General features: G+C 39.1%; 1 protein-coding gene across 2 annotated transcripts in view; it reads right to left on the bottom strand.

The window, feature by feature from the left end:
- Window positions 1–3,755: 3,755 nt before the first annotated feature.
- RASSF9 (Ras association domain family member 9) overlaps window positions 3,756–12,887 on the bottom strand; it is a 267,358-nt gene continuing 258,226 nt past the window's right edge. For both annotated transcript variants that reach the window (XM_069629322.1, XM_069629321.1), the window contains exon 2: window positions 3,756–9,572. In XM_069629322.1, coding sequence (XP_069485423.1) covers window positions 8,321–9,556 — 1,236 coding nt within the window. In that variant the 5' untranslated portion in view covers window positions 9,557–9,572 and the 3' untranslated portion in view covers window positions 3,756–8,320. The remainder of the gene's footprint in view (window positions 9,573–12,887) is intronic.

The raw sequence follows: 12,887 nt of genomic DNA, 5'->3' as shown, positions 1-12,887 counted from the left end.
ATTGGACAATTGAGTCAAATCAGACCTGCACCCTGTTTCAGCCTCCTGATGTCAGTGAATCTTGAGGGATGACCATGCATTAACCAGGCATGTCTACTGCAGTGGCCAACAAAGTGGAGCATGAGACCCTGCAAGTCATCAACATGTGATCCAAGAACATTCTTCCCCTCATCACTTGGTATCCAAGAACTAAATGGGCCTGCCTGGAGCATATTCTGTAATACCAACACAAACCAAGACTTCTGGCAAATGATTTGGGTTTCTTTGCCCTTGGGCTTCACCTGCTCTTTCCTGAGGCCCCCTTCTTATTGTCAAAGTCATCTTGGCTGCTGTACTGTGGGTCTAGCCCATCCTGCTGCAAGTCTACTGAATCCACCACACAACACAAAATTGGGCACACCCATTTACATCCACTAAAATGTACTCTATTGCCTTTAATCGATTCTAAGATTTGTATTCTTTGACCACTCACTTAAAGAAACTGAAAGTGCACTCCAACCGTAAAACAATTCGAAGACGTTTTATTCAATAACAACACCATCTTTAAAAAGAACAGCTATGAATGCGGTGCAATGGCAGCTCATAGCCGTGATTGTGTTCCGACCACTCCCTTCCTCTCCACAATACAAATGCTCCAGCATCTGTGCAGGCATGGATTTTCATTCTGACACAAATGCTGGAGATCCCTATGGGGTCCACCTGCCTTATTCACCAGCATGAAACAAGCCGACCCCATAGGGATCCATTGTACACGCTGGCTTTCATGCATCTCGGGCAGGGTTTAATTTAAGTTGGGAACACTGCTTACCATGAGCGCATGGTAAGCATTATTCTCGTTGAAAATAAACCCTCTTCGACATGCTCACACGTCGGGGGGGATTTAATTTAATTTGTGAGCACTGCTTTGCCATGCAAGCATGGCAAGCGGCACTCACAAACAAAAGTAAACACTGCCTGGTATGAAAATGGACACATGCGAAGGGCAAAAGGTGGCATACACATTTGTACGCCACCTTTTGCCCTTTACATTTGCACCCTGCAGTCCAAATGATGAAAATTTGGTGGTGGGGATCCGCTTATTTCACTGTATAAACATAATGGCTCCCCACTGTTAAATTATGTTAATGAGAAAAGTTAGCTCCTCTTTGTCATCATTGGTTGAAGGTTATCAATTTTTCATGTCTTCAAATGTTGATATATTATTTTTTATTGGGCATCAGACTGGTTGTGTCATTTGCTTTGTTATTGTTGCTTAGATTGACCAGACAATGAAAAAGTGTTATTGCATGGCTAAATTAGTCACCCTTTTTGTCTCATAGCTTTTAGAAGGGTCACATATGTTCTCCAGACACCAAATCTAATTCAAGGATTGTACAATATGCCACCTTCTTAGAATTTCCTGTGTTGTGAGGATTTCAATATAGACCTAAGATAATCCTGTTCTCAGATGTTCCTATGAATTAGGAGCCCATTGTGTGAGTTTCTTCTCCCACCTTGGTCTTTCGTGTTGGATATGCTTGGTCTTACGACATGACTGCAGTTGTGGTCCATTCCATCAGGGGTGTCATGTCAGGAACGTGCATGAAGGATATCTACTAATGTAAGGTTTGGTCCAATGAGAAGTTGTTCAGAGATGTTTATTGTTTTTATTGCTTTGACTGTGGATTTGGCCCAGATTTGAACCACCATTATGCACAGTCACTGTTTCTGTCATACAATACCTGATGTGGTACTATTTCAACATCAAGTCATGATTTCGGTAGGGTACATGGGAAAAGGATATCCTACTGCTGCAGAATTTATAGAGTACCCATGCTGCTACTTGTCGAGTATTTTCAGCCTCGTGATCTGGTGGCAGTGGTCCTGTCTTTTGTAGATCAAATGGTGGCAGTCTGCTTAGCTGGAGTGATAGTCTTTTTGGAGTGGAATGTCAGCACTCAAATGGACAGGAAAAGAGGAGTCATTATCGAGTCGAGTCCTGAAGGACTTTATGAAGGGGAAGAGCATGCAACATCCATGGAACTGTGGACACTATGAAGAGGGGCAACTGTATCCCAGGATGTTTTAACAGCGCTTGGTAAAAAGGTAGACCTCTGGGACTGGTTAGAGAACTTCTCACACTTGAGTAGTTTAAAGTCATGTGCTTTTGTTAGATATAGACTCTATAATTTTATGAAACCTCAAGCCTATTTGTACCTCTGCCCCTCCATAAGGCTCAGACGGTTTATTACTCTGTTCCGCCTGGAGCAATTACCGACTCTGTATAATTTAGGATCCAGGAAAAAGATCTCTACTACTGATCGAGTATGTCGTTTATGTAACCTCCCTGAATGCCTGGAGACCGCCAAGCATCTACTAACCGAGTGCTCTGTATTGGGATCCTCAATTTCTAAATATCTTGGGGAATTTGTGCACGACCCGCAAACTATATGTGAAAGACCATTCTGGCTTTATTGTACTAATACTTCCAATATGCATCTCTATATTGCATTGTATAATGTATGGCTACAGATCGAAAAAGTTATGGGCGCCTTGATTTAAAATGTCCTAATAGGAAGGGTTCACTAATATTCGAGTGACCCTGATTGGGAAGAGGTAATTCTTCTCCTACACAGCTAATGGGTATAGAGGCATGACGTCTCTGGTAAGGGTGTATAACTCCTGCATAACCATCACAATGTGTGTGCTAACATGTAGCCAAGGATAACTGGCTATATAGCATTTTGCATTTTACTTTACTTTCTCTTTGAAGTAATTCTGATGTATGTAAAGGAACTATGTATTGATGTATATATTTATGTCCATATTTTAAAGAGCTTATTTTTCGATGTAATTTGTAATATGTGTAAAGTTTGAATTACTTTCAATCTGTATCACATTAAAGTATTATCACTATGAATTATGGGGCTTGTAAAACCAAAACAAAATACTCCAAAATGATCCTTGACTCCATGTCTTAATAGAACAACTTTCCACCAAGAAATCAAAACCTTTGTCCTCACTCTCTAGTCACAGACACGAAATGCCACATGTATGAATGTCATGCAAGGTGCTTCCTGGGATTCTCTCTCCTCCTAGTAGTATTTATTAGTAGTCACAAAAATGGGGCCTGTCCGTTTTCAGCTACCTTGTACCCGTTCTTCAGCTATATTTCATTTCACATGTTTACCCCTCCTTTAACTAAATACTTTAGTTGACCACCTCTCCCTCAACTGAAGCCTGTTTTAATTGCCCTCGACTAAATCCTATTTTCTAACTCTCCTTTCCCTTAAGCTGAATCCTATTCATGTTGTACCTCTTCCTCACATAAAGATGATTCTCTTACCTGTGATAGCAACCTTCTGCCAATGCCTCAGCCTAAAAGACTGCTCCCAAAATCGAGCTGCATGTGCCCTATGTATACGATTTTTGATTCCAATATGGATGAAACACCCTACCGGAAAAGGCTGCTAAATATGTTTGCCAGTGGGTACATTTGAGCAATCAAGGGTCTGCCCATTTTCACTGTGTACGAGTTAAGCCTCAGCAATGTCCCAGTGAAGGCTGAACATGAGATTGTAGTCATTTTCTTTTGAAAATTGTCATATTTCCAATATGCCCAATAAACTATCGGGTCTTTTTGTATATAGTCAGGCAGATAGGTAGATGAAATAATGTGTAGATGGAACAAAAGGGACGGACAGATAGATATAAACTCGTAGGCATATGTACAAAATCTGTTGAATAATTCACAAAGACTACCTGGGACTGCTTAATAGCTTTTGTATGGCACTGATGATTTATTGAAATATAATTGTAGGCATATTATTGTAGGCATTATGAGCAAGATGAACAAATGTAGTTGCGCAAGCTTACAGACATTTGAGTGAATTCACCTTTATATTATGTAAACATTTAAGACTATTTTATCCATTTTTAGGCAATTGTTTTTCTGTATTGCACATGAAGGGAAGCATTGAATCGGTTCCCAAGAAACTCCTACAAACCAAATAAATATGATGGGTAACATTTTCCATGAAATCACACATATAGAGAAGTAGAACAGCTGCATGAGACAGACATATTAAACACTTAATCATAGTCTATGTGTTTCAACTTGATACGCATCAGGACAATGTTTATTGGTGTCACTGCAGGTTAATTAAAGCTGCTAGCTAAGGACGGAGATGGCAATATAACACAAATGAAGTCATCTCATTTCTATGCATTGCAAGTGCTAGTCCAGCATCGTTTAACATTTTCAGTCACATTGTGTAAAAGTATAAAAGCCACAGAACATGTTTTGTCACAGACACATAATATATTTAAATTACTAAAAATATACACTGTATTGCCAAGGTATACTTATTTAAGATAAACAAGAACGGCAATTAGTCTCAAATGAATTATTTGACGAATGGAGTACAACTTTGCACTGAATGTACACACTAGCGTCAGGAGGAGGCGGTAAGTGTTGACCACTCTACATGACCCTAGAAGGTATGTAACAATAGCATCATTAACACTGTAATGGCAGAGAAATACAGCAAATAGCACAATAATTGCATTTTCCTTTTACACATATTTACATTTTAAAAGTTCTCAAAATTGCTTCAAATAATCAACACACACTTTGATAAAGTGGTACTTAAAAAAGTTCCTAATGCATTTTCCACACTAATACATGCAAAGACGGCACTGGCTTAATTCATTTGCAGTAACCAGGATCCCAGACCAATAGATCAACTTTTGTTCAGATTTTCTATTTACAACTCTTAATTGGATATTCAATGAAAACACTACCAGGTAGCCTTCTTGAACTCAAACCATTTCAATGGAAAATCGATCCTATTATATATTCGTCCAAGGGAACAATTATGTCAGCTATGAATTCAGCTTATTCCACAGTACATTTCACTTAAAATGGCTTCATGCATCGAACAATATCATTGAGCACAATGTATTCAGCTATTGTGTGTTGTTTCCTTTTTTTTGCAAACCCTAAGTGCTGGTTAAGTATTTACATGAACATCTCGAACGATTTCTGATAAAGATGCTATAATTTCTCAAACTACTCTGAAAACATGCAAAGAATGTATTTGTTAAAATTTGAAGTGTGCCACCAAATTCATGGGTTAATTAAAAAGAAATATTAGGATGACCTGAATCTCTCAAAAATTATATTGAAACACATATTAGAGGTTTTCCACAACTAGCTCTGTATCATGACATTCTGATCAGTAATATTTTTTTACAAGTGAATGACTGCTTTCTTTTGCTTCCATAAACAGTAATAGTTTTTAATTCTTCATACAATAATTGAGCAATAAACCACAATTGGTACAGGTATTACTGGGTCAGGTATTATCCCTAGTCAAATTACAGGTCAGGGCAAAGTGAGGACCTTAACGTTAGCCCCGAGGCATTAAAAGACCTGGTAATGTCCCCACCCAGAGTGGTTTATTGTTATAAGCATGCCAGAATACTTTTCCAGGATGCTGACATATATATCAATCTATATTTTTTTCAAGTTGAAAAACTGCTTGGTATTGCTACGATTTTTACCGCCTACATACCACCTAACTTATAATGAGGCCCATAATGTCCCTTAACGTTTTGCCTATTTATTCCAATACTTCATTATTTTGAAAAATTTAATTTTTTGGGGAACTTCTGAAATATTTATAATAGTATTTTATTTTTCCTGATTTTTAACGGATTTCCTAAAGCCTGGTTTCCTATGTCTATGATAGAGATGTGCAATGAACGGCCCGTGGGGCGTTTTATAGCATTTTGTGCGGCCGTGATGGGCTCACTTTTGCTCTGGATCTGCTGCAAATCCAGGCACTGAGATCATAACGATCATAAGGGTCTTCCATGATGAGTTTAGAACTTCTCTGCTGGACCTTTGGGATGTTATTTATGTTACTATCAACGTCGAATCCAGGATTAATGCAGAAGATCAGTCTGCCACAATCAAGGATGTTAAGTGGGAGCAGCTACCGATAATCTAAAATATAAATGTTTATATCTGAGAGAGATAATGATTGCAAAATACGTAGTGACAAAGCCATTAGGCTTTTGAATTTAATATTTTTGTATTGGGACATAGGCAGCTCTTTTTATTTTAAAGAAGTAGCATTAGATGTCCAAGTACTGCCATGATATTCAAACCCAAACTCAAAGGCCCCAGAAATGCCATTCGGTTAATGTCTTAAGCATGGTTTAGTAACCAAATGTGAGTTGCAGACTCCACATGTCCATTTGCTGCAACCATATGTAAAGAAAAACCTCAAATGCCTCAAAACGAGGGTAATTATTCTCCCATTATGTGGTACTCGATTTATCAATCGCTGAATTCGAACTTTCCAACGGCAGGCTGGACCCATTTGAAAGGCAAACACAGATAGTTAACATGTTCCAAGTAATGTGCAGCCTCATGCATGCATGTTGTATGGCACTGTCTCAATTTGCTTTAAAATGCATGGTACTGTATTACATACGTTCTTTTTCTGGAACTATCTTTGTTGAGTCATCCAACTCCTTTGAACATTGTTGTTCCTTTTACAAAAACGCATCACATTTCTGGTCATTGTTACTGGTGCAAAGCGCATTATACTTTAGCACTATTTCTCTTTTTACAATTATTATTTCTAATGGTAGAACTCACAAACCTCCCTACAAATTGAAATATGCATCCTTCTATATATCACTAATGGTAGTTGTCCATCCGCTCTAAAATGCACAATTTGCCACAAGTGGCAACCACAATTCACTGGGTAAAACTCCCCACCCACTCATAATAGCTTTATGTAGATCCTTTTGTGTTGTATCAATATTACTTCTGCAATGTGCTTTTAGGAATAGTACTTTTTCAGGACATGAAACCATCACTCCCATTACATTTTTGGGGGGCTGATTTTTGGCAGTGGCATTGATCAATGCAGATCCTCAACAAAGACCAAGCAGAACATTTTGGCTACCACTGCTCTACGATATGAAATATGTCACTTAGAACATGTAACCAGTCACTCTAGACTTAACTCTCATCCATTCTGGCCAACTGCTTTTTGGTGCAACATGCACAGAAGCATAACTACATACTTGACTTTAGAGTTGACAGTACTAAACACTTGCTATAGGGAATTACTTCACTGATGGCTTGTTGGTGGAACAATGTGCACTGTTTAAACATGAGCCATGGATTAAAGTAAATGTTGTGATCCAAAAAAATGTATTTTGTTTGTTCTGCCTTCATCCACAAACTTGCTTTTTCTCTGAAAAAATTCTTCTTTTGGAAGAAATGAATGGGGGCACATAGGCAAAACATGTTTGTTTGTCGAATATATATTACGACACATAAACATAACCAAACATTGGAAGATACTTCCCATTGAATGGAATGGTCTAGCAACGTCTGTTATAAGATTTCTCTATTTGGGCCCAGATATCTAGATGCACCCTCAGCAAAATACAGACTTATTATCAGAAAAATATTGCAATTAATCTCCAATTGATTGTTTTCTATGTTAATTAGTGGAAAGCATGTCTTTCGTAGATGTAAAGAAACATCATTGGATGGTGCTATTTTGCGGCTTAACAAGCTCAATTAAGTGGTAACTAAAGTATACACAAAACAATTACAATAAACTGAAACATTTGCTTTGGAGGTTAATAACATTCAGGCAACAGCAATCTAAAATAAATGGTCAGATATTTAGCATATCTAGAAAAAAATAGCAAAATCGTTGATACTGTCAGGACCCATGGGAATAAAACAACAGAAAATAGTATTATCCTTATGTGATATTATTTGAAAATACTACAGGAAATAATGTGTCTTTAGACGTTTCTTTTGGGCAGTTTAAGGTGGCAAACCACGTAACCTTTTTTTTCAATCTGCATATTACACCAGGGCAAGAAAAGGGACAACATTGTAAATGCCCAATTAACTTCTAGCCACTGCAAATCCATAAAAGAGAATTGCATTAAATACAAATGGAGACACAATCACGTTTTCATACTTTACAATATATGTTTTGCATAATTAGATAAGTGCATATTCAAAAACAACTGTGCTTAAGTAATGTCATACTTAGTTCCCTGGTTACTATGTTCTTTTAGGCGTTTAACAGATTTAACTGGACCATTTGATGGCAGGACAACAATACATGGTAAAACGTGAATGGGGGTATACATAATATTACATTAATTTAAAGAGAAAAGGAGATTTAGAATTATTAGTTTGTCTTGGCTTTAGAAAAATAGTCAATTTCTGACATGTAAAGTGGTTGCACAGAAGTGAACACAACACATTACATTAAAGGGACGCCTGCAGTATCTATGTTGACAAGAGGATAACTTCCCTTGCAATGGTTTCAGAGTCCTGACTATGGGTAGAGCTGATGCCAGTGTCCGAGTCAGTATCATTTACATCCAGATTACTGAGTCTACAAGAAAGATACTTTTCCCCACAGCTACTTCCCTTTCCAAGATGTTCAACAGATGGACAAAGTATGTGCTCGTTCATGTCCCTAATATCAAGAGAGCTGAGCTCTTTGGCCAGACGGTCATATTCGTCTGCCTTCTTCTGAAGCAACAAGTCACTATATGACAACTCTTTCCCAATGCAGCTCAAGTGAGAGTGGATTTTCAGTCCACACTTCATGCTTTTTTCTAAGTCATGTTTGATGCTATCCAAGTTAGAATACTCATCCATGGAAGCCTCTTCTGCACAGGCACCTGCGGTTTCCTGGCATGTTGTCATTATCTCCTTTTGTATTTCTGCAGATAGAGTCTCAATAAGTAATTTATGGTACTTCAGTTCTTCATCCACATAATGTATGTCATCACTATTGCTGAACTGGGAGTCACGGGGGTGCTTTTGTCGATGCACTGTGTAAGTCTCTGCCCCAGCCTTGCTTGAACCATTCAATAAGTATGCATTCTGCACATAGTTTTCTCCATCAGTTTCCTCCCTGTCTAGGTGAAGGCTCGATTCATAAGATTCAATTTCATCATCAAGTTCTTTTATTCTGTTAAACTGCTGGTGTATGGTATGGTCCTGGGAAAGGATCAAATGCATAATTGTTTCCATGCTGTCTCGGTCTTGAGGGACCTCATGCCTAATCTTGGCCAACTTCCTGAAAGCTTTTCGAACAATCCTCTTCTGCTTGTCAACTGGTAGCATCTGGATAAAATGCACTGGACTGGGCTCCCGTTGCCTTTCTGCATTCGGAATGACCTTTGCTTCAGCTATCCTCCATGGTAGGATGGGAAGAGAGGCATTTGATTTCAACAAAACAAAATGCACGTTGAATTGCTCCTTCCCCCAGGCCTTCCAAAGTTTCAGCATTTTTGTCACTGGCGGTATAACACGCTCATAGCCCTTCCACTTTTCCACAATGCAATATTCACTTGGATCCCCCAAGAGAATACTTTTGTCTCCATGTGTGGACTGATGTTCCTCAAGGAGGGCTTCCACTACATCAGAACACGTTGTAGCTTTTATTAATCCACATACAATTTTCTCTTCTTGGCAAACCCATACTACAATTTGCTCATCATCAGATTCCATCTTTGCGCTTGATGACCTGCAACAGAGAAAACAGAATGAATATATAATGATGTTGCTGAATATTAGCGGCTTATAATCAGACATGACTAGCAGTCCAGAAATGCTTGGCTAGAGGGGTACGTTTGCTATGTTCTTAAGAACCACTACCTTTAAATATCTGAGAAACCATGCACTATGACAAACTTCAACATTGAGTAATACGTGTAAATTGTATGAATCAATTAGATTCCATGACATGCTAATGTCACTGCAATGCTGTACCTTTTATATACGTTACAGAAATATGCCTGTTTGTAACACCTGGTAAATGCATTTTCTGCATAATACTGTATGCAAACCTTTTGTTGGACCTCTCTGTGTCAACCTTACATCTATTCCTGCTACTTCTTGAAGTCAATATAATCTTGATATACTAAAAAGCAGGAAAATCAAATTGTCTTTATTTATTCTGCCACGAATCAGCAAATGCGGCACAATATACATTATCAATTTGTCATTATCCTTAGTTGGGACAAGATACAATTATGGAATGCACAATATTCATGCCCAACACTTTGTTGATAGTTGAAAATGATGTTGAGCATGCATATGCACTCTCTACAAATGCATTATCACACTGCACTGTGAGGTTTCCAGAGGAAGCAGGAGAACAGGAAGCCAAGATTCAAGCAAGCGAAATGGAGGCATTTTATCATTCTTCCAGCATAAGGAAAATGGCAAAATATACACACCCAGAAACTCCCTCAATAACATCTCACTAGAATATGTAGCAGCATACCTGGAGACATCCACCAATCATCCATCTCTCACTCACTGACTCCCCATCTTTCAAATATGGAACCCCAAATCACTCTCTATGCATACCAACAATCAAATTTCCATGTGAGCCAAGATACCTCCAATACTATACCTTAGGAAAGTGAGTTAGCATAATTTGTTGCAACACAATGGAACTGATCTGCTAGAATACGGGACATCATTCCACTATTAACATACAGGCACTCGCATAGACTCTCTCCCCCATCACCGTGAGATACATACACACCACCAAATCATAAAAACACACTCTGAATTCCCCACAAACCTTGCAATGCAAGCAGTCCTCCACAGCCACTAATAGATTACCCCTCACATTCGTTGGGGAACATCCATCATCAATAAGGATCAATAATTCAAGGATTGTCACACCCATTGTCCAAACCATCACCATATTTCCAAAGACCATATCCATTGAGGTCAATATCTTATCCCTCCAGTACATAACAAAGAAGAAATCGACAGGAAAGTAATTAATCGGACAGAAGATCACACGACACAAACGTGCACTGTAAGGGAGCAATCACATTGGAAAGCATGTACATATTGGGTCTTAGTTTCATATACCTATAGGACAAAGTAAGGGCAAGGTCAGAATCGAAAAGAATAAACGAACAACTAGTATCTAAACATGAATAAGCATCCGAAATATAAGAAACAACAAACACTCATTAACCATCAAGCATGAAATCTATGCCTACTGGCTTCAACCTTCATGCCCATTTGCTAAAAAAAACTTGGATTCACACCCATTGGCTTCAATCACCCAGGATACACACCCATGCATTGAAAACATATATCCCAAAATGCTCACAAAACATACAACACATTGAAGCAAACTACAATCTAAGCATGACATGTATTATGCAAGAAGTGATTTAAATGTGCAAGCACTTAAACACTCTATTGAACGAGACCTAAAGACAAAGATTATGCCGTGCATGCATCCTATCAATCTAAACCAATTGAGCACATTTCTCACTGTGACTATGAAAACAACAGTAATCAGTTGGATTTGTGGAAGGATCCCAACAATAAGATATTCCTCCATTACCCACAAGTAAACATTAGATGGGTTTGAAAAATAATGACGTGTCTATAGCAGTTCATGAAAGAAAAACATGTTTGAAAATCGACCTGCTACCTATGTAGATACCCACCTAGCAATAACAAATATGTGTAACGAGAAAAACATCTACTAAGGCATATAATAACCTCTCCAGAGACAAGGTCAACAACAACAACAACTACGTGAAAACGGTACTGCCACTGCACTAGCCCAAAGAAAGTGCACAGAATCTACTATCCATGAAAAGCATTTTTCTAACTGGAAAAGCTAAATTAACCAAAGCTGTAATCAGATGGTACTCATGAAGACTGGAACATTTCAAAGCATGTGAAACATTGTAAACACTTCAGGTATCTAAATGTAAAACCATAGATATTGGATAGAGCCATGAATGACAAAGGGCCTCATTCTGTGATTGGAGGTAGCCATGGTGCTATTTGCGCCATGGCTCCCTCCAATACCGGGACCGGCACCGGTCTTGTTCAATGGGGACTTACCAGTGCAGTCCGACCCTGGCGGGATCGGTAAGTCCCCATTGAACAAACCATTCCCCATTCCCATTTGAGCCCCCATAGGGATCAATGGGAATGGGGAGGGTGCTAATAACGGGCTTGCGACTTGCAAGCCCGTTATTAGCGCCCTGGTCCCTTAGCGGGACCCGTAAGGGACGTGTGGTCATTTAGCAAATACAACATAAATATACCATTGTATCCAGCAGAGCTCAGAAATGTAGCTTCTGAAATAAGTACCATTAGCACTTGGGGATGGCCCCACAGCCAATCAGCCAATCAGCTTGCTCATATTGCGGTCTGAATGTAACAATCAAAGACTTGTTCTGAGCAAGCTCATAGCTGCCAATGCCAGTGTCCATTTTCCTCATGCCCCCTTGCACCAGTCTCTGCTTCTTCACTCACCATCTAACAACACCATTCACCGTATTCCTCTGGCAGTGATGCTGCTGCCGCTTCCGCCTCTGATTCCATATACCGGGCCCCTATGAAAATGGTAGATCGGCTGCACAAGGAGCTCCACTTTCCATTTCCCTGGCAGCCGCCTTAGGTGAGTATTTGCTTGAATGAACAGGAGGCCACTAGCATGGGACCAGTTCATTCAAACAAATATATTGCTATCAGGACCGCAAATTAAAAACCCAGTGTGATAGTAGCATTAATACCCTCCATAGTGGGCCAAATAGGGTGGTTATGTCTCAGGGGCAAAAGTCATAGGTCCGAGCGAAAAGGCTGACAAACATTTCAAAAACTGACCTGGCTGGGCCCTAGAACATTTGAATGAAGATTGGACTCTACTGTGAGAATGGGAACTTATTTTGATGCTGATGCAATCCACGTAAACCTTGAGGCAGACTGCATAGTCTAGTGCAATGGTGTGTCTCAAGCTGCAAATCTTCATGTTCCTTTGTGTGTTTTGCTGGCTCTGAGAAAAGGA

This window comes from Ambystoma mexicanum, chromosome 12 (assembly GCF_040938575.1).
Source record: "Ambystoma mexicanum isolate Mex_15411 chromosome 12, UKY_AmexF1_1, whole genome shotgun sequence".
NCBI classification, from domain to species: Eukaryota; Metazoa; Chordata; class Amphibia; order Caudata; family Ambystomatidae; genus Ambystoma; species Ambystoma mexicanum.
Note: the sequence above shows the minus strand (reverse complement) of the source record. Positions and strands in the feature narration are given on the sequence as shown.